The sequence below is a fragment of the Orcinus orca genome, chromosome 7 (genome assembly GCF_937001465.1).
Source record: "Orcinus orca chromosome 7, mOrcOrc1.1, whole genome shotgun sequence".
Taxonomy (NCBI): Eukaryota; Metazoa; Chordata; class Mammalia; order Artiodactyla; family Delphinidae; genus Orcinus; species Orcinus orca.
The window spans coordinates 90,482,726-90,505,534 of NC_064565.1; the positions used below are offsets into that span (position 1 = coordinate 90,482,726).

Genomic DNA, 22,809 nt, shown 5'->3' on the forward strand with positions numbered 1-22,809 from the left:
CAGCAGAACGTTTCCTCTCCCGTTAGCTTGGTCCGAGCAGCTGGTGATCCAAATCCCCACACCTCCACCTTTTCAGAGGGCCACCCCTCTCAGCCCTATTTCGCGCCCACGAACCAGGAGCAACGGGCCACAGTTTGACTTGCTGGAAGTCGTTGGGTGCCCAGCATGGCGGAGTGGTGTGGACACCTGGAAAGACTGCGGGACTAGCCGCAGAGGAACGGGCGGCACCCGGCTTAACTGCTGGCCTCATCTCTGTCTGGGCGGGGAGGCTGGGTCCATTGTCCTCCTGGACTGGGGAGGGTGCGGGGTCATTAGTTAGAGGATGATGTGGTCTCTGCAAACCAGAGGAAATGGCCTGCTTTTGTTTTCCACCCAGTAGGAAATGGAACCTGAATCCATTAGATTCTGGGCAGTTCAACGCGGCACAGTTTGAGCTCTTAGAGGCGTGATGCCTAAAAGGCTACTTGTGTGGATTTGTGTGTCCCAACCATCACTGCACAGTGTGCCCATCTTTTATGCGTTTAAAGCCTGTCAGGCTGGTAATCTAAAGCAGAGGTCTGGACGACAGTAATGCCAACAGACACGGGGAATAGGAGAGTGCACCTGTAGAGTTAAAAAATGCATGACCCTTTCCCTCAAAGAGCGAGCACAGGAGAAAGCCCCTTCCTGTAGGGTAGCCGCTGAGCCAGAATGCATAATTCACGGACCCCATGCTGCTCCATGCAGATGGCGATATTAAATCGTGATTGATGCTAAGAGAGGCACACATCTTAGGAAGTTCTCCTAGAGGCTTCTGAATATTTCCAGGTCTCTTGTGCCTTCCCATCTTCTGTTCTACCGTGGTATTGAGCCAAACCCCTCCATTTCCCAGGAACCCCTCCTGGGGATGACAGAGCTTCACTCCCAAATATGAGATGCTTCAAATGTCATCACCCACCTCTTCTGCCTTTGAAGATCGCCCCCTTCCCTCCTGGCCCACATGAAGCTGTTTACCTCCAGCTGGGCACTGCTGAGGGGGAGGGGAGCAGCTACTCCCCTGCAGCCTCCTTTCCAAGGCTGGTCACCACTGGACAAAGCAGCAGCACACTCTGGTGGTGGTGACCAGGCAGGAGGGACAGCGGCAAAAAGCTTGCAGAAAACACAGGCGTCCACTCAACACAAAGCACTTTTGTCAAAACTCTGAGGTCAGAGCCAGTGGATTCTCTAATGCAGATTTTTCTACTCAGTGTATAATGAAATAATAAATCAAATTTGTGGTGTATTTGGAATTAAGTGTTTGGGGGCTTTTGCTTTTTCTTTCTTAAAAAAAAAAAAAAAATAGCTGAAATCACCCTCCAGGGTCTGTTCTGGCCCAAAACTGAAAATGCTTCCTCCGCATCACATATAATTGTTACCAGGCTCACTTGTGGGTCGGCACCACAAAACCACTATTGTCAGTTCCCGGAGTCTTTACTTCTGGCTCCCTGGGCTGGGCTGGGGAACACCAAATAACATGAAGGATTTATGAGATAAAGATAGAGATGCGAGGTTTGAACGAGGAGAAGATGGGCCAAGCAGGGGAGACAGGAACAGGCAGGGAGGCATGTTAAGTTTTCAGCTTTGTTGTTTTTTTAAAAATCTCAGACCATGTAATTGGGAATATTTATGAGCATTTTCTGGAATATTTTCGTTTGGCAAGTGTGTGTGTGTGTGCGCGCGCGTGTGTGTGGTTGGGTGAGTGGGGGTAGGATGAGCTGAAATAATCTCTTCCACTGAATGAGTAAGTAGGTTAGTCTTCTGGACTGCCATAAAAGGTCTGTAAAACTGTTTTAATCAGCCACTGGTAGAGAAGAGAAACAAGGAAAGGAAAAAAAAAAAAAGAGACTGTAACATATTTGAAGTTCTTTGCTTCGTGTGTCTTCTCTTCCAGACCAACCCTGTGGAGGTCGTTTGAATTCCAAAGACGCTGGCTATATCACCTCCCCGGGGTACCCCCAGGATTATCCATCCCACCAGAACTGTGAGTGGATTGTTTATGCCCCCGAACCCAACCAGAAGATTGTCCTCAACTTCAACCCTCACTTCGAAATCGAGAAGCACGACTGCAAGTAAGCACCATCCTGTGCCATGTACATCCACGAGACACACACCCCCCACCCGCTCCCCAGGCTTCTGCCATACCTGCCGCCTCGTGGCAGCTCCCCTGGCCCTAGGACCTGCTGAACAGTGGTGATCCTGGCCCCAGAGGGAAACCTCAAGAGATTTATTTCTTTCAGTGGAAATAAAAGCCTAGTTGATCCCATAGTATGGAGGAAAGCGCCTTCCTGAGTGAAGAGTGTAAAGAATACACCCTAAATTCAAAGGCTGGCAGTGGAGGAGAATTCCACGTAGGGGCGGGGGGGGGACGTAGGAGCTGGAATACACAATGCCAGCTCTTGACTTTAAGATTGACTTTCCCCTTGGAGATCTCCCCATTTCCACTGCCCCTCCCACATGTAGGAACCCCAGCAGCTTCCTTCAATAAAACAGTAGCCAGATTCCCCAAGTGGAGACTTCCTGTGTATCCAGCCGTGGAGAATCAGGCTGTTATTTTAGGAAGCAGCGGCAGGTTTCCTTATAGAGAGGGAGCTAAACAGCTGAGTCTATACTGGTAGGTCTGAGATTCGCATTGATTCTTGGTATCGGTGCTGTACAGGTTAGAGTCTCAAAGCAGGTGCTATGGATTTATTTAACAAACACTCTTCTAATTGCTTTGTAAATATCAATCCATTCAGTTCTCACAATGGCCCTGGGAAGTTGGTGCCTCCATGTTGCAGATGAGAAAACCAAAGCCCAGAGAAGTTAAGTCACCCGAGGTGACTCAGCTGGGCTCACAACATTGGTCCTGCCATCTTGGAAATGTGTGGCTTAGGAGAGACCAAGCAGACGTTTAGACATCTGTGAGTGCTTTATAAATGCCATGTTGGGACTTCCCTGGTAGTCCAGTGGCTAAGACTCTGCGCTCCCAATTCAGGGAACAGGTGTTCCATCCCTGGTCAGGGAACTAGATCCCACAGGCCACAACTAAGAGTTTACATGCCACCACGAAGACCCAGCACAGCCAAATAAATAATTTTTTTTAAAAAAAAAGGAAGAAAAAAGAAACACCATGTTAACACCAAGGTCCCTATAAGTTAAGGTGAGGGAGGAAGCAGCATTGCAATGTCAAGAGTGTGAATGCCCTTTGTACTGTCTAGTGGGCTCCATCGTAAAGTCTTTCCTCGCTGAAACCAAAGTGAGAGTTTTCTGTACAGGATAGAATGCGCCAACGATCGTGTCCTGCTCCAGACGAGTGCCTAGAACATGCCACTGCTCTGATGGGTGTTCAGTGGCCCCTTATGATGAATAAATAGTCTGAGCATTCCTTGTGAGCAAAGCATTGTGAAGGCTGAAAAATTAATAAAGGGATGAGCTAGCAGGAGACGTACAAGGGAGCAGGTCTAGGTCTGGGCCTGGCTACCTTGTGGAGAACAAGGCTCCTCTTTAACCAGAGTTCGATCGGGAGGCACAGTGAATCCATGTCATTGTTATCCTCCTAGGACTCCTTTGCACCTTCATAATGGTTTGTTCCTAACAAGAGGTAGTCTTTGTTGAAAACCGAAGGGTTTCCCGGGTGGACGCCTCATGTGACAAAGAGTCATAAGACGGAGTTATAATCCCAGATCCACTCTTGACTCCATGGATGACATAGGGTAACTAATCAGTTCCTCTTTGTCTAAGTGAAATGCACAGCCTGTGTATATTTGCACAGCACCTCAAGGCTGCCAATTCCCTGCCAGTGAACTTGACCAAAAATTTCTGTTAGAAGAGCTTCTTTATAAGGTATAAGGCTTCTGGTGCCTCTGGCTGGGTTACAGAAGGTTGGCACAGACTGAAGCGTGATGTACTGAGAGCTTGGGTCTGAGCTCAGAGAACTTGGACTAATCACCTGTCTCAACAGAGGGCCAAAATCTGTTATGCTTATGCCAGCAAATCTCCCAGGAAAATTGCTGAGAGGTCATCTCATGTATATTCATAGGGGCAGAGAGAGAAGGCATGGCTTTGGGAAGGGAAAACTCAGGAACTGGGGAGCATGACTTAAAACATGTTGGAAGCACACAAGGCCAGGGAAGCATGTTCCTGCCCAGTTTGGGGCTGTGGCGTACCCCTTGCCCTCAGGACTCAGCCCCAGGGATGGAGCGAGCGCAAGGTCTCTGAAGCCACTGGGAACAGAGGAACCAAGACGTTGCCTCTGGCTGGAGTTGGAGTAGGGGAAGCAGGTAAGGTACAAGGTTATGCTGAAGCTTCTGGTGCTTACCGTCAGTACCGAGAAGCTTCCTGTGTTCCTCCCCACTCCCCCAATTCCATGCTTCCAGCGTGAACCGAAAAGTTCAGGGAGGTCAGAAAAAGATCCTTCTGGAGTCTCCTTGCCCCAGTGCCAAAGTGTCAGCAAGACGCTGTTGGGGTCACGCCTCTGCTACTTAACCTCATCCTTACTTCTCTTAGCCTCCCCCATTTCTCCTCCACTCCCCATTTCTCTCTCATCCTCATTAATTTCTCTACGTAGAAAGACACATCCGGTTCTCTCCATCTCTCACCCTGCAAGGTATTTTTAACAGTCTTCACTGCCACCTGCATTCAGGGTTAAATGGGTTCCTCCTCCCCCGTTGCCTTGTTTCACTTTCTTGTGAAGGGGACAGTCCTGAAGGTTCTGTCCTGTTTCTCCTCTCTCCCGCTCTCATTTTCCTTCCAAGGGAGCTCCCGGGTTGGAAAGCACTTACTATCAGAGGAAATTAGCATCCTTTCTCTTTTCGTTTCGGTGCATGTTTCCAATTGGGTTTGGCTCTCAAGGCCCGCAGGGTAGACACGTACCAAGAGAAAACGGCCCAAAGGGCCTTCCGAGGAGAGCATGCAGCAGCAACATTCCCTGCAAAACGAAATATGAGTAAGAACGTCAGGGAAAAAAAAAACCCAGCCCCGCTGTGCAAAAAGGGCAGTGGTCAGCATGCCTGCCCTTTTCTGTTTTCCCCTCTTCTTCCTTTGTGCAGGATTAACTGCAAAGATGGCCCCATGACCTGGGCATGGGCCCTGCTATGAGAGGATTAGCCTGGCTGGTGGCCCCTAAGCCTTTGGCGGCTTGTCCCTCGAAATCCACATCCTAAAGGTGGAGCCCGTGGGTGAATAAACCCCAGACAGACAGACCTTTTCCCCTAACCGTCGCTTGCTAATTTTGTTCCATTTAAGTCTGCCGTCTGCTTGGAAACTTTCACTCACCAGCCCCGGTTTTGCCTGAGTCAGTACAGTCCGAGGCCACCACCTGCAGTGAGCTCCCAACTCCTCCCTCTGGCCGTCCGCAGGAATCCAAGCCCCAGCACCCACAGGCTGCTCTGAGGCCTAGTCACCGACTGCAGGCAGAAACCAGAAACCCCTGTGGACAAAAGGGCAGGACTCAGGGCCATCTGAGCAAACAGGGAGAAGCCACTTCATTCCCCGCGGTGGGCAGGAGGACCGTGCTACTGCCTTTCACTTGAGTCATCAGACAAGTGCCTGAACCTTAGGGCTTTAGAAGCACATGCATGCAAACCTGAATATTCTTTTTTCCCTTTCTGAGATCTAAAGTATATGTATTCTTGAAAACACCCACCTGTGTAGGATACACAGCTTATTCACGAGCCCTCGCACAAGCCTAGCATCCCAGCCCATCCCGGAGGCCCAAAGAAAACCAGAATCAAGAGTCTCGGTCCTTTTAAGAACTGGTTATTTCCAGATGGATATCTTGAAAAACATGCTTCAGAAAGTGCGAAAACCACTAGGAAGACTTGACAGAACATTTCTTAGGCTGAAAAACCCACACAGAGACCTATACTGATAATTTGATGTGTATGTTCAGCACAACGAATCTCATTTACCATGCCTCATTGAAATTTCCAGATTCTAAAACATACTCCTCTAAAGTTGCAAAAGTTCCTCTTTAGAAAGACTTCTGATTAAGAACATTCTAAGTCATGTGCCGTGCTTCCTTGTCTTCTTCAACAAAATTAATGCTAAGGTGAGTCAACTTTTCCTCAATGATTCAGGCTTCTAATTCTAAACTTGACAGAGGCTGGGTAATTTCATGTTTGGGTCAGATAGATCTAGATATGAGTTTTTGTTGACATTTTAAACTTCCCAGGCCTCAGTGTCGTCATCTGCAAAACTTTGACAATGGTAACTACTTTGCAAGATTTCAGTCTCTTGTTTACGTAGATACACAATAAATTCGCAACTGGGTTAGTGTCTTTGTACGTTGGGGGAATGTGTGACTTTTTTCTATCGATACTCTTGCTGTCATCTTCTGTTATGAGTATACCCCTCTGACCTCTTTTTACCCTTTTATTGTGGGTATGGATTTTGCTTCAGGAGGTTTCGGTGTCTGTTGGGAAGTGTTTAGTCCTGGGGTCTAAGCTATTGTCCCAGGCCAGTGCAGTCCCAGGGCCAGCATGTCTGGTTTGCTTTAGTCAGCCACGCTCATAGCAGAGTGCGTACTAGGGTGGTCTTCCGGGGACAGAGTGTGAGAGCATCAGTGCATGGAGTCCTCGGCATTAGTTGAGCTGCTCACCATCTTTTCTTCTGAAACTATCCCCCCACCCCGCCCCACCCACATTCTGGATATTTGAGGTTTGGGGGAATATTGGGCCTCTAGCTAAGTGTGCTGGATAAACAAAGTGCCCTTGTGTTTATTTACGGCCAGAGGAGCTCTCTAAATCTTAGAAGATGCGTGTGCTTCTCCCAAAGTAGGGGATGCTATCTTAGGAAGGGGGCACTTTCCCGGGTTGATAAGTTGACTACGGGCAACAGAGGGAACATAACAGACCTCAGTAATCTGGCCCTTCCCCAGCGGGCCAGCGAAGATTCCCTGTGCTCAATAAACGTCCTCCACATACAACCACATACAACCTTACTACATCTGCAGGAGACCCTGTGAGGGCCAGGGGTCAGACTCTCCTCCCTCTCCCCTCCAGTGCCCCACGGCACGCTCCCTTCCATTCCCCCTTGGAGTCCTTGATTCCTCCAGCTCTCTTTCAGGGCCCCCTACTTGGAACTCCCCAAGCGTTGCCTATTGCCCTGGTTTGCTTGCTGTTTGTTCGTGCGTGGTCATCCTGTGTTCTGAGCACGTAAGTTCTCTAAGGGCACGGGCCACGTGTGTCTCATCTCTACCCTCTAAGGTGCCTAGTCCTAGAGGGGGCTGAGCAGGGGCATGCAGATGATTGTGTCAGTGAGATTTTTACATCTGGGTTGCCAGGATGTAAGTCAGCATGGCATGAACCCGCATTGGAAGGTCAACAGAGGTGTCTTCCCTAGTCGTCCATCTTGTGATGTGACATAATGACAGCAGGAAGGTAAGACACGGGATCACAGAAGTTACTAAGCTCTCTGTGACTTGGTCTTTGATCAGCAAAGTGGCAATAGACCTTTCATTCGTTCCTAGTTATTAAACATCTACTGTGTGCCAAGCATGATAGCCTTGGGAATTCAGTGATGAGTAAGTAAATTGTACTCTTTGACCCTATGAAATTTAGAGTTTGGAAGGAGGAAGCAAGTAAAAAAATACGTGGTTACTGATGATAAAGTTGCCACATGTGAGCCTGACACTGCCAAGTGCTTTGCATACATCATCTCATTCGATCCTTGCAACAAACCGTGAAATGGGAAGTGGTTGTTACTCTTCCCATTTTACAAATGAAGAACCTTGGGCTCAAAGAAGGTAAGCAACTGGCCCAAGTTTGCACTCTTGAAGGTGGCAGAGAATGGGACGAAGTGAGAGAGTGGCATGGACATATATAAACTACCAAATGTAAAACAGATAGCTAGTGGGAAGCAGCCTCATAGCACAGGGAGATCAGCTCGGTGCTTTGTGACCACCTAAAGGGGTGGGATAGGGAGGGTGGAGGGAGATGCAAGAGGGAAGGGATATGGGGATATATGTATATGTATAGCTGATTCACTCTGTTATAAAGCAGAAACTAACACACCGTTGTAAAGCAATTATACTCCAATAAAGATGTTAAAAAAAAAAAAAAAGTGCAGCGAAGGGATTTGAAACCAGAACACACTACTTTGCAACCTGAGCTCTTTACTCTCATGCTCTATTGCCTCCACCAACACCATGCATTCTGACCGGGGACGTGCTATGAGCCCTGGGATCTACCCTTGGCTGAGGAGATCAGGGAAGGCTCCCTGGAGGAGGCGATGCCTGCACTGATCCTGAAGAAGTTAGCCAGGCAAAGGGGATGGCGGTAGCACTGGTGGCCCAGGCAGAGAGCATCATGTCAAAGGCAAGAAGGGGAGAGACTTTGATGTCTTCAGGAACCACAGTAATGTAGGGCCATCCTAGTGGCTTGTTGATACAAACCCCCTTCTCAGTGAAGAGATGACTGGGCAATGCTATTTAATTTTATTGCCTGGCCAGACAACTTCCAGCATCTCAGCGAGGGGCTGTGGTCAGGAAGCAGGAAAGAGTGAGATGATGGGGACTCTCTGCTGTCCCGCTCTCCCTGGTCAGAGAGTTTCTGCAGTTTCATACCCTATATCCAGGGACCATCCCCCCCTGCAATTTAATGCCTAAAAGTGGGGTATGGCCTGGGAAAGTCCGGGTAACGCTCTGCATTAAGCTCCGCTCGTCAGTTTACTCCTACACAAGACTCCCTGTGTACACACATCTCTTTCCTACGAATAGAAGGCAGGAGGGCACAATGCCCAATTAGACGCGTGGCTTCTGCTGGTCTCTGGAACTCAGAGCAGAGTGAGAGTTCTCTGTGGTTCAAGAGGGTGTCTTGCACTCGGGAGAGATCCTAGGTTGATTACTCATGACATTGTTACAGATTTACTGCCCGCTCAGCCACAGAAATATTCTGATTCCCCCAAGGAACCAATGAGCAGCAATACTTTTCTGTATCACAGCAACCCTGCTAATGACAGAAACAGATCCCCTCCAGGTACGCGGTGCAATAAACGGGAACAGTCCTGCCGCCTCGAGCTCAGCCGGCAGCCAACCCCACACTCACCAGCCTTGACCAGGGACTCCACCCAGCAGCTTAGCTCGCTGAAGAAGTGGGGGAAAACACCGCAGATTGTTCTCCGCCTACCAAGGTTAAAGAGCAGTTGGGACAACGGTTATTTTTGGCAGTTTGTTTTTAAATATGCTGTGTTGCAATCGCAACTCTCCAAATGCAAGCTTCACTGTGGATGTCCTTCCTAACAATGCATTTTTATCTTCTCATTGAGAAAATGACTTGAGATTTTCTAGTACACAATCCCACTTGTTCTGGCTCTCAAGCCTGGCACCTTCTCTGAACCCAGAGGTCCCAGAAGCCCAGCATCTCACCCCATGTAGCTCCATGTAATTCTCCCATCTAATTACACCGGGTGAGAGTCTGTCTTAAGAAATTCATTGGGAGCTCTGGGTGTGGAGGGGTAAACAGGAGAAGGAAATAGATGAAGTAGAGAAATTAGATTTTTCTAAAAAGGGATTTGTGTGTTTTCCGGTAGTCATGAGTCGTTTAGAAAAAAAAAAGTATTCTCTTTGTTTTGTCCTTTTTAGTGGCGGGGCAGTTGAAACCTTTGGATCAAGAGAAACTCAACAGAATATTTAATTCCATTCTTCTACTTTTGCCTGGATAAATCATCCCAGAAAAAAAAAAAATTAGCTGCCCTTGTCTTTCCTTCTAGAAAAGAGCTTCCATAATCGTCCTTCATTATGAGACCTGCGCCTCACACCTCATCTCAGCTGATTGCAGAGTAGATGGTTGTATTTAATTTACATAATCAAAACTTTTTTTCCTAGAAGGAAAATCCGTGAAAAATGTTAGCTGGTTCAAAGTAAAACTTGAAAAAGAAGAAGAAAGAAGAAGTGTGAGTTGGGCTTAGGTTTAGGAGGGCAGCAAAAAACTCCACGTGATAAAGGAAAATTTGCATGATTTTTTATGCTTTTTCCCTGGCTTTGTAGCCAAGCATCTTGGCAGTCTCTATAAATGTTTCTGCTCTGCCCCAATAGGGGCTCCATCGTATGTTTGTAGGTGGTATGGAGGGATTGTCAGTTGGACAATAATAGCAAATATTTATTCAGCTACTGACAGGTGTCAGGTGCTACTACACCAAGAACTTTCCATGTGTTACTCTCATAACAATGCTTTGGGGCTGGTACTGCTGTTATTCCCATTTAACAGATGGGGACACTGAGGCCCAGAGAAATCACACAGATAATAATGGTAGGGCTGGGATTTGAAGCCTGCTGCCCAAAGCTGCCTTCGTATACCTGTGTCCTTGTGCCTAGAGCTGTCATCTGCTGTCCCAAGGCTTAGGTATTTGGGGCCTCTCTGATTTCCTTAGATATACTTGACAAGTCTTTTCTTTTCCTTTTCTCTTTCTTCCTTTTCTTTACCTCTTCCTGCCACGTGGTCACCTCCGGGTGCCCGACAGGGCAGTCAAGGAGGGAGAGAGAGCTTTCTGTGTCTTTAAATGCGAGCTGGAGGCCTTCCTCTCAGTCAGTTGTCTCTTTCTGCCTCTCTGTCATCCACCTCCGCCCCTGTCCCGCACAGCCCCCCTCGCCGTCTTCTTCAAATTCCCTGTCATTCCCCCATCACCTCACTCTCCGTCTGGAATCCGAAGATGTGAGGGCTAGTAATAGAGTGTCAGCGGAAGTAATTGATTCCTCACACAGAGAGAATTCTCCTGCCTTTAGTGTCAGTGGAGCTGCACCGGAGTCGTGGAGGGTGAGTGAAGCCTGTAAACAGCCCACGGCTGAGCTGTCAGGGTGAAGCCAGACACACTGGGGGGTGAGTGAGAGGGAAAACGGTGGAACAAATCATTGTTTCGTTGGAAAGGAAAGGAGTCAATAATATTTCAGCCCAGGAACTGGTAGTTTGAAAGAGATGGTTGAGACCGAGGAGCAGAGGGAATCCGTGCGGCGGGTTTTAACGGGAGGATTTCTCTTGGTCTCAAGGTAGGAGGTTTTGTTCCCGCCCCATACCCCCTCTGCCCCGTTATCATCATTATTATCATTAAAATAATTACCGTAACAATTACAGTCGATGAGACCTCGGGTTTATAGAGCACCTTTCATCTAAATGTTCAAAGTGATTTATCCCTGTGTCATCCCTTTGAGAGCAGTAAGAGGGTAAGAAAGTATCATTATTGTTTTGGTCTTATCTGCTGGAAAACTGAGGTCCAAGCAGATACAGGATTTAGTCCCAGCCTCCGGGCAGGCCGCTGGGTTAAACGTCGGGGTACTGACTCCTCTTCTGGGGTGGGTAGGGGGTTGGTCTCTACTGCCCTACTGCCCGCAAGGGCTCTTCTTGTGCAGCCCCCAGAGCTCTTCCCTGGCGCTGATGCTGCCTCCCCACGCTGTGAGGACCCTGCCGGCCACCGTAAGGAGGTGGCCTTCACACCAGCCAACAGCTCTGCACGCAGAGCAAACAGCGTGCTCTGGCTGTGGGATAAATAAAAGTGCCTTAAGGTCTGACTCACACCGTTCCCATCCCGTGAGGAGACTTCCTGCAATCTGGTTCCCTTTCCTGCAGGAGCTGGTTCCTTTCTAGACATCTTTCTTTCTGGTCTGACTGAGCCTTCAGCCAAGAGCATCCAACATTCTGAACCTTCACAGCTTCTACTCCACCCCACCAAACGGCAGCTGCTTCTTTCGGAACAGAGGGGCATTTCCGTGATGGGGAGAGGCGAGCGCTTTCATGCGTCCTGCGTGGACAGGCCTGCTTTTGCTCTGACAGCCCCGGGGCCTTCAGAACACAGCCATCAGCGAAAGCTTACCAAGCGGCCGTTTGGAGAGGTGGAAGCAGTCCCAGCTGACTGGCCCGGGGGCACTGGCCTCAGTCTCCACCCTGGCGTGGCAGCAGCCCCTTCCTGCCTGGACGTTAGTGCAGGCCCATCATTTCCACACCACCATGCTTTTTGCATTTGCACAGTAGTGACAAGTTTGCCCCTGGAGCCGGGGAGAACCTCTGAGCTCTGTAACCTGAAGCTCAGGGTGAATGAAATGCAAGGACAGGGCCCGTCACACCTGCCACCTACTCCCCAAGCTGTCCCCTGCTTGCATTTCCGCATGGCACGTTTTTCAGACAAGTTTTGTACTTTCTGACTTTTGTTATGGAGGCTGGATGCCAGCAAAGGGGGATAGAAAAACGACTGGGAGCCTTGATCCCAGGAAAACACATAGAAGACTTTTTCAATGCTGTGATTGATTCCCTAGTGCCCAGCACACCTCGTTCCCAGCAGGCTCCCATTTTTCAGACAGATGGAGAGGTTATGATTCACTCCCACAATCAGACCCTCTGGGAGCCAGGGTTGGTGAGCACCTGTCCCAGAGGGAACTGTTCACCTGGCCAAGTTCAGGGACGCTGCCGGCACACCAGGCCGAGGAATGGTGTACTCTGATTTCCCCTCAGTGGCTTACCCATCAGCCCTGAGAGGCACAGAGGCGTGGTCCCTGTAGCCATTTATGAGACGAGGCAAACTGAGGCATGTTCGATTGACCCAGGCCAGCTTAGAACAATTCAGCAAGTCTCTGGCCCTGCTGCAGTTCACCTTCCCATCTGAGCACCAGCCTAGTGGTGAATGGACACAAATCGTGGGCTACTCTTATCTGCTTTCTACCCTATATTGTGACAGAATGCTAGCATGGGGTCCTCTGAGCTGACTGCAGAGGGTGAGGATTTTATAGATGCACAGAGCAGACAGAAAGAAACACTCAACAGTCCTGCTGAAAACAGCCTGCCCAAAAGCCTTAAACTTCACATTAGCACCGGTTGCTTCGAAAATCCTTCCTTGCATAAGCAAATACGTCCCATCCAAGCCTGTCTGCAGGAGCAGAGGAGGTCTGTGGCCACAGGACCTGAGGAACGTGCTTGCTGGGGAGCCGGTCAGTGGAGGGAGTGGTGTTTGGCCAGAGGGTCAGGGAGAAGTGACGCAGGCCTTGCTGTGTGCCCTTGATTCTCTGAAAGTTCATCTACAGTGAGACTTATCAGACGCGGTGTCTGGAGCGGCCTCCTTCCTCACGTTGCGAGGCGTTCTTGGCAGCCTGCTCCGCAGGAACAATGAGACCGGCGGGCCCTCTCCATCATCCCAGGGCTTCTGCGGAAAAACCACCAGCAATTATAAATAGATGTTGTTTGTAGTTTCCATTTTCTTGCCTTCAAGGTTTTTTGGAATAACTCCTTCAGTTTGTTTTGGGTTGTTCTCTTTGCATACTTCCTTTGCTGGGTGGTCAGATTTCCTCCCTTCTAAAGAGCCCTGGTGACCCTGGCTGTGAGGGGATCGCTAATAAGCTCAAAATATCAGAGATTCGGGATGGGAAGAAATAAAGGAAGAAAATGAAAGTGCCAACAGCTGCTATTAAAAAGGCACCACGCAAATACACAGACCGATGCAGTGTGTGAGTCCTTGGAGTTAGAGAGCAAATAATGGTAATAAGTTAGGTAAGACATAATAATGATATGGAGTCAGACAACACAACAAATGATGATAGCAGCAGCAGCAATAACAACTAACATTTATTTATTGAGCATTTACTATGTGCCTGGCCCTGTGCTGAGCTGTTGACGTGCATTAACTCACCAAATCTAGGGAGGTTGAGTGCCTAGCTCTTCAAGACCCAGCAAATGGGAGTGGAGGTGGTTTTGAACCCAGCCTGGCTGGCTGGTTCCATAGCCTGGGTTCGGAAACATGAGACTGAAACGAATTCTCAAAAACTCAAGTGATGAAGCACTGTTGATGGGTTTGTACAGGAGGAGGATTTTTCGAAACCATCCTCTATAGCACTGAGGTTGGGGAACACTGAGACTGTCTGTAAATTTATTACTTTTCATTTCATCTTCACCTGTTCAGTTTCCAAAGCATCGTGTGTATGTAACTCTTCTCTCCCCCAAGTCTGCCATCCTATTTTGTAGAACCCAGGTGAGAATCAAAATGGCCAGTGCCTTGCAGGCACTCTCTAAGGCACCCAGTGCTGTGCTGGGCCTGTATATACCTTCACGAACCTTTCAACAATCCCACAAGGTGGGGCGTATTATTATTTCCATTTTATAGATGAAGAAACTGAGGCTCAGAGAAGAGAAATGCCTTGCCTGAAATCATACCACTAGCATGTGCCAGGAACCAGCTGGGTCTGTCCACAAAACCCATGCACTGCATTTCCCAGAGTACACGCAGCCCTGTAGACAGATATGTTTCTGTGCAATTAAAAAAAATTTTTTTTTGGTCCCAGACCCCTTCCCTAGGAAAATGTGCGTACACACAAACACACAAAATTTCTGCGTAGGATTGTAGGGGTTCCCCAACCTACTGAGACTCATCTGTGGACCCTACTGGAAATCCATGGGCTGAAAAATATCTGCTCTAGATGATACTATAAGAGCGTATAAACACACAGGATACTGTTTTCTCACCCAATGGACCATATGTTCGCCTATGGGTATATATGTACTTATAAAAATACTTCAGTTACAAAAATTAATATGCTATCCCATCTGAACACTTACAAGCTGGATTTCTACTGGATGAGTCTTGAAACCGTGAATTCCAAATCTGTTCACTGCATCTATGGGTGATTTGTCTATTAAATTTGGCAAGTCCTACAGGCTTTGTTTAAACAAAACAGCTAGATAAAACGAGTGAGATTCTGTTAAGTCTCTAACTGAGACGGAGAGGTGTCTTTGCACCTGGCACCTTCTAATGTTACAGTGTTCTGGCAATCTGGCATTCCCACTGCTCTCCAATCTTCATGCAACAACGAGGCCAGAGGACAGAGGCGAGGTCAGTGTGCCCTGGAGTGAAACCGCCTGGGCAGAGCCTGCCTCTGGCCTTTCCTTGTCGTGTGACTTTGGGCAGGTCGCTTAATCTCCCTGAGCTTCAGCCTGTACATCTGCAAATGGATGGTAATCATATCAGGGCCTGGTGTGTATTAAGTGAGGATTGAATGAAATACTGTCTACATGGAGTGAGGATCTAGCCCACTGTGAATGCTCAGTAAATGGGAGCTCTTCTCATTGATATACCAGCTTCTTATACAAGTGGTACCAGTGAAAGGGAAAAATTCAAGGCTATAAAAATGGCTTCTTAAAAAACCCGACCTGACAGCTAGCTGATTTCTCCATAAAAGCTGGATGTCCCTACTAAGCTGGAGAACAGGCAACCTGGCTTTGGGCCTGAATTGACCAGAAACTTCGGCATCATGCAGACCTACCTCACAGCCTCTTAGGATCTCAGGCAGCTTCTTTGTTGAGAAAGTTGTGCATGACAGTGTTGTTTTTTCCTCCTGTTGTCCCTGCAGGTTTTAATGCAAGGATTAATAAGACAGTGTTTGTAGATGTCTTTGAGATTCCTGTAAGAAAGGCACTCCGGGAGGTGGTAAATTCTCTGGCCTGGATAATCTACTCATGAAATATGGAACTTTGAAAGTGTGAGAAAAATCTCAAATCACTTTGACAGCATTTTAATTATAGTTGATTTGTTTGCTGCTAATAGAGAAAACGCTGTCAGCATGATTTGAGATATTTCTTCCACTCAGAATGTTATATTTCATGTTTTCAAGTCACAAGGCAACATTTTGGTTTCCAGATACAACCAGAATAGCTGAGTGAGTGTGTTGGTGCCCAAATGCAGAGTGTAAAACGGACCGAACCCCTCAAAAGCAGAGTTTGTTCTTCTTAACATGTAACGTCAACCTCAGGTCCCTCAATCATTTATTCACTCAACAAAAAGTTAGTGAGCCCTCCTATGTGCTGGGCACCGTGCAAGTATTATAAATTCATCCTTGAAAAGGTGAGGTTCTTACCCTCGTGGTGCTTATTGTCTAGTGGAGGACACAGATTCTAAACAAATAAAGTATATTGACAAAACCTTACAGATTATGGTAACAGCCAGAAAGGCAATGAGAGGGTGGTGAGGTAGAAAATAAGGGCATGCCAGATGAAATGAAGTAACTAGGGCAGGCTTCTCAGAGGAGGTGACATTCGCACTCAGAAGAATGAGAAGTTACCAGACAGAGCAAAGGCTAACAAAGAGTATTGCAGGCAGAGGGAAGAGAAAGTGCAAAGCCCAGGGGCTGGAAAGAACTTGCCATGTCCAGAACGTGATGGCTTAAACATTCATGATGCAAGTAGCATGAGAGGAGGCATTGCCTGGTTGGCAAAGTTTACGGCTTCAGGACTTGGTTGCAGAGGTGCTTAGATGTGTAGACAAATCCCATAGAATGGGCACAGCGTTCTTCCTTGGAGCAGCTAAGTACTCTGCCTACGATATAGAAATCCCCTCACAAGCAGTTCTATGTGACATCCGTAAAGGTAGAATCTGGATGGGGCTAGACATTATCCAGCCCTGGGAGAAGAGGCCTCCACGTGGTAAATCTTCCAGCACAGCCTCGGTTGGCTGACCCAGCCTTTGGTGGCCTGCTGGGCAGCATCAAGTGTGGATAGAGTTATGGAAAGTAGAAAGCTTCTTTTCATGTCTGTCTAGTGATGAGAAGAAGAGATGAGACTGTTGCTTTTTCATATCTCTCCTGTGGATTCTTATAATTAATTCCACCATCAAGATTCCCATGCCCAAAATGTGGATTTGGGGAGAGAAATTAAGACTTTGAAGTCAAGAAAGAAAGTACAGAAAGCATTCATTAGACAAATGCTCAACATACAGGTGTCGGAATCTGTGAAAAGTAAAAAGGTACTTGGGGAACCATTTTAGAGAGAAAAAAAGAACTGGAGTAGAGATGGCTACTTCAGCTTAGGAAAGTAAATAAATAAAATAAGAAAAGGTAGTGTTAAAGCTTTGAAAGGAATTTTTTCATCTGAGGGAGATTAGGAACAATGAAATGCAAACACAATAGTTAATATGTCTGTTAGCTGGTTTCTGTCTCCTTCCAGAAGATGAATAAGATGAATGGCTTTTCAGGTTATCCTACATGACTATCGTTGGGGTGAGCTCTGAGTTTGCAGCCCAGATTCCTTTACCAAACAAATGCTGGTTATTAGATGCTAGATGCAAAGTCAGATCTATTCCAAGGCCACAAAGTTCCTAAGTCTCCGCTAGGTCTTCACAAATGAACCTGACAACACTGAAATTTCTAAGGAGATTTACTCCAGCTGTAGCAAATCCCCGATAAGAAAAAATTTCCCCAAATGAGTCAGTCACACAGGAGGTAAATGAGACATTCTGTGTGGAGTCAGCATGTCAGTTGGAATATGCCCTTCATACAAAAACCCCAGCCAGAAGACCTGGTGGTTAGCTGGGGCTTGTCTACAGGGCAGAACCCCGACACTGAAGGGAAGGGCAGGTGTTAGCTGCCTAACTGTGACTGGTCGCTTTCCCCTCAAGCAAACTGGATAGGAAAATCCAGCTTTTCTAAGAAGTTGAAGTAAGGACTGATTATTTACTTCACAAAAGGACTCACCAGAGGGGTCCTTTAAATAACAAGCTCAGAGGGCTTCCCTGGTGGCGCCGTGGTTGAGAGTCCGCCTGCCGATGCAGGGGACATGGGTTCGTGCCCCGGTCTGGGAGGATCCCACATGCTGCGGAGCGGCTGGGCCCGTGAGCCATGGCCACTGAGCCTGAGCGTCCGGAGCCTGTGCTCCGCTAATGGGAGAGGCCACAACAGTGAGAGGCCCGCATACCGAAAAAAAAAAACAAAAACAAAAAACAAGCTCAGAGAGAAACTGTATGATATGATTAATTTATATAAACCTTTTCCAAAAATGCCTCTCTTCACTATATGTGTACGTAGTTATGTAAGGATGTATTTGCAGCTGGCCGCATTACCCAAAAGGATTTGGGTGGTATATCCGTTGAGTAAATTGAGGCAAGTTTATAGCTATGACATGTGCTGGGTAGCCTTGCTTCATCTCTGATTCTGTTAATCCCCTAGATTACTCCACAGGTGTTTAGGCAACCAGATAAAACCCTCTGCTTCTGATGAACAAGCCAGTGGGATGTCAGGGCCTTTTTTTGTCCTTCCTATAGAAATTGGCAACACAAACACTGGAGCTATCTGGTAGTCTGTAAAAACATTTTTTTAAAGTATTCACTGAGTGTGGGCCATGTCCCTGGTATTATTCTAGGTGCTCCAACAAGCTATGTCTTATTTAGTCCTTACGGTGATTCTGTGAGATGGGTGATGATTGTCATGATGATGATGGCATTTTTTGTCTGCAAAATTTTGAGAGCTGGATTATTTTTCTCAGCTCTTCTACTTCGGAAAAAATTCTTTATGGAAGTATCGTTATTTTACATATTTTAAAGAAATGCAGGCTCGCTGTAAACAATTCAGATAATAGAAGAAAGTAAAAATTACAAATTATCCCACCATCCATATATATATTTCACCACTGTTAATATTTTAGTCTATATTCTTTTTTTTCAATTTCTTTCTTTCTTTTTGGCTGCGTTGGGTCTTCGTTGCTGCACGCAGGCTTTCTCTAGTTGTGGCGAGCGGGGCCTGCTCTTCCTTGCGGTGTGCGGGCTTCTCGTTGTGGTGGCTTCTCTTGTTGCGGAGCACGGGCTCTAGGCACACAGGCTCAGTAGTTGTGGCTCACGGGCTTAGTTGCTCCGCGGCATGTGGGATCTTCCTGGACCAGGGCTCAAACCCGTGTCCCCTGCATTGACAGGCGGATTCCTAACCACTGCGCCACCAGGGAAGTCCCTATTTTAGTCTATATGCTTTCAGACTTTTTCTGTATGTATATGCAAGGAAATATATATACCTATATATATTTTAAAGCATACTTTTTAAAAAATCTACTTTTTTTCAATGTAACAATATATCGTGGACATTTTTCCTTTAAAGCAAAAAAAAAAAAAAAAAAAACTAGACCTATAGCACTTTTACTATAGCAGTGGAGTATTCCATTTTATAAATATCCAAAATTCATCTACCCACCACTGCTGTTGGACATTTAGACACAATGCTGTTTATAAACAGAGCATCTTTTCACTTTTCACATGCTTTTTTTTTTTTTTTTGCGGTACGCGGGCCTCTCACTGCTGTGGCCTCTCCCGTTGCGGAGCACAGACCGGGATGCGCAGGCTCAGCAGCCATGGCTCACGGGCCCAGCCGCTCCATGGCATGTGGGATCTTCCCGGACCGGGGCACGAACCCGTGTCCCCTGTATCGACAGGCGGACTCTCAACCCCTGTGCCACCAGGGAAGCCCGTTTTCACATGCTTTTTAAAATATATACACACAAAGATGCATATACATCTTTGCACAATTGTCTGATTATTTTCCTAGGAAAAAATCCTAGCAGTGGGATTGCTAGGATCAAAGGATGTGTACATATTAACTCTTTTCACATTTTTGCCAAAATGCCTTCCAAAATGTTTGAACAGATGTACATTCCCTCTTATACTGCATCTCTGCTCACTTGCTCTGTCTCTTAGAGAAAGTCGCTTCTGCACTACGTCTCAGCTGCTTGTCCTCTGAAATGTGAAAATACAAGAAATTCCCATGAACACTCATGAGGCACGTGCTGGGACACTTTATATAGATGATGTGGGTCACTTAAATTTCAGAAAAAACCCTAGGAGAAAAATTCTAGTAGCCCTATTTTGCTCTTATTTTCCCCATTTCTGAGGCTCAGAAAGGTTGAGTGACTTGCCTGAGGGGACCCAGCTAATAAGTCTGAGCTGGGATCCAAACCCTGTTCTGTCTAATTCAGGGATGAGGGTGGGCTAGAGGGACACTGGCTCCTCCAGGCAAGCTGGGTAATGTCTGCTCCATGGATATAGGTGCTTCTCCACCGTTGTGCACCCTGGTGAAGAAGGCATCACCAATACTCAGCTGAGAGTGACTGTCCAACAGTTCTTACCTCATCGTGGAAATACAAAGGAGGGGTTTTCCAGAAGGTTTGGGGGAATTTCCTTTGAGAACAAGCTAAGTGTCTTTTCACTGTTGTTTTGAAAGTGAGGAAGCACATTTTCAAAGTCAGCACCATCTCCCACACTGAAATCACAAGACCTAAACAGATTCCCCCACCCACCCCCGCCTTTCCCAATCTGTGTCCATCTCTTCAGAGCTCCTGGGGGAAAACCCTGCCACCTCCTCTTCTCTGGACTCTAACCAGCTTCTGCGATTCTTTGGACTGTAGGATTCCAGCCCTCTGGGGCTTAAGAATGAACTAACCCTGGTCTGCTCCATATACTCCCTTCGAAGGCCTATTTATTGGGAAGTGGCTGAGCCATCTGAAACATGGCTCCCAGGGGCGGTGGTGAGGCCTCAGGCCACTCCAGCTCAAACAAGCCACTTCTGCAGGCCACCGGCCCCCACAGACCCTGTGTGTGTGGCACATCCCAGGGAGGGTAGCCTTCCCGGTCCCTCTCTTTACCCCAGAAGAAGAGATTTCCGACATGTTGTTTTAACAGGTTGATGCAAAATAAATAAACAGGGAGAGAGGTAGATGGATGGTTTTCAGTAAATAATGGTACAGTGGCCAGCAATTTGAGGGAGCTGGTGGGGAAGAAATGTTCCACCTCAGCAGTTGTGACAGGAGTACTCCCTGGGAGCCCAGACAAGGAGCACAGACGCAGGACAGTGAGGATTGCCAGACCACACACCGAAGCTGAAAGTGTGCATCTGTACTGATGAAATGGCCCAGTAGGTGTGCCGTCCCGTGGACCTAGCCAAGGGTGTCTTTGAGGTGTCTTCCCCAACCCGGGCCAGTTTGGTTCTCTTTGAAATGAACTCAGGCCTCAGGGTGGGGAAGGCAGCCCGCTCTGCCTCTTGCTGAGGCTAATAGTTATAGGCTCAGAGATGCTGGGTCCCCAGGGACTCACCCCCTGCTTTTGGAAAAAGGTTTTTTAAAAATGTTATTTATTTATTTATTTTTGGCTGCATTTGGGTCTTCGTTGCTGCGCACGGGCTCTCTCTACTTGCCGGGAGCGGGGGCTAGTCTTCGTTGCGGTGCGCAGGCTTCTCATTGCGGTGGCTTCTCTTGTTGCGGAGCACGGGCTCTAGGTGCACAGGCTTCAGTAGTTGTGGCACATGGGCTCAGTAGTTGTGGCTCACAGGCCCTAGAGCTCAGGCTCAGTAGTTGTGGCTCACGGGCTTAGTTGCTCCACAGCATGTGGGATCTTCCCGGACCAGGGCTGGAACCTGTGTCCTCTGCACTGGCAGGCGGATTCATAACCACTGTGCCACCAGGGAAGCCCCTGAAGAAAGGTTTTTATTGCCTTATCTAATGTGGTGCTGACTCCTTTTAAAAACATGTTGTTAACTAGGTAGACACTGCTGTTGTGAACTTCGCAGAGTCATCTCAGGGAGGCAGGTGGCCCACGCTTGGGGAGTCTTTGTCACTAAACGTTAAAGAGAAGAGCAAATGACCAAGGAGAGAACTGAACTTGGGGAAGAGGCAGGAAAATAAACAAATCTCTCTGAAACAGCCCCCATGTGCCTGACTCGGTGCCTAGCACCTTCCTTACGTTTTTTCATTCCATCTCCATCCCAATCCCCTGAAGTGGATATTTTTATCCTCACCTTACAGATGAAGAAGTTGACGCTCAAAGGGGTTAAGTAACATGCAGAGACACAGAGCTAAGAAGAAAAGACTAAGATTCAGAGAGATCATAATGGAAATAAAAATGGTGCTATGGCACAAAGAAAAAAATATTTGAGACATTTGATAGAATGACGCTACTGCTCTTATGTAAGCAAGAGACAAGGCCTTAAAGTCTAGCCATCCACTGAGGTGCTCGTTCTGTGTGGCTTTCAGAAAGCAATGCAACTTCCTATACCTATGTTTGCCAGTCTCTACAAGCAAACGTAAGTGCCTTTTGATGAATACAAAACACCTGAATGTCTAGAAGTGGATGGAGGTACCTGAGCTGGAGGGAGAAAATAGTCCTTTTCATCTCCTAAAACTGGTCTTTTCTCATATGTGCCCCTTTGTGCCATCCGTACCTAGGTATGACTTCATTGAGATTCGGGACGGGGACAGCGAATCCGCAGACCTCCTGGGAAAACACTGTGGGAACATCGCCCCACCCACCATTATCTCTTCGGGCTCGGTCCTCTACATCAAGTTCACCTCCGACTACGCCCGGCAGGGGGCAGGCTTCTCCCTCCGCTATGAGATCTTCAAGACAGGTCAGTGTGGTCATGGGTGGAGAGAAGATGGGACTCTGCCTTCTGTGTCTGGCTACGGGGTGCTGTGTGCGGGAACTACGTAATAGTTATGTGCTCATAGATGGAGCCCAGTGGGTTGACACAGGTGGTAAGGGTTCTAATTTTATCCAGCCTAAGTAAGTTGATGGAGGGAAGAGAGGTTCAAGGTGAACCTGGAGACAGCCTGAGCTGAAAAGCCAGTTTAAGTTACCAGCCAGTTTAAGAGGGCGAGCTGCCAGGTTAGTGCTTGGGTACAGCATGTTGGGCAGATAAACATTGTTTGTGGCAACGAAAGAATAGGAGAACCTGTTACATAGAAAAACACTTTTGGAAAGAATTTGATTTTTGTGTGTCTTTTTAAAAAAATCACAATAATCTTCATGGTAAAAACAAAACTTGGTTAAACGTCCTCCTAATTACTTCATGATTTAACACAGCCTTTCTTTGGAATTACATGGGATGGAAGGACATCATCTTTTCAGTGTTAGGAGTCTAAAAATCTTACTATGACCCACCACCACCACTACCACCAACAAAGTCACAGTTGCTTTTACACCCAAATATGGCTCCTAGGAATTCCCGTTGCTGTTCCACTGCATCACGTCTACCCATTGAACCCACACTTCCTAAATGCCGATGAAGCCAACACCCTGATAAAGATAGCAGAAAGAGAGGAG

The 22,809-nt window shown here is 47.4% G+C and overlaps 1 protein-coding gene across 9 annotated transcripts in view; it reads left to right on the forward strand.

Annotated features, from left to right (window-relative positions):
• NRP2 (neuropilin 2) overlaps nt 1–22,809 on the forward strand; it is a 116,254-nt gene that overhangs the window by 12,733 nt on the left and 80,712 nt on the right. For all 9 annotated transcript variants that reach the window (XM_049712342.1, XM_004262817.3, XM_049712344.1 and 6 more), the window contains exons 2-3: nt 1,910–2,087; nt 21,933–22,114. In XM_049712342.1, coding sequence (XP_049568299.1) covers nt 1,910–2,087; nt 21,933–22,114 — 360 coding nt within the window. The remainder of the gene's footprint in view (nt 1–1,909; nt 2,088–21,932; nt 22,115–22,809) is intronic.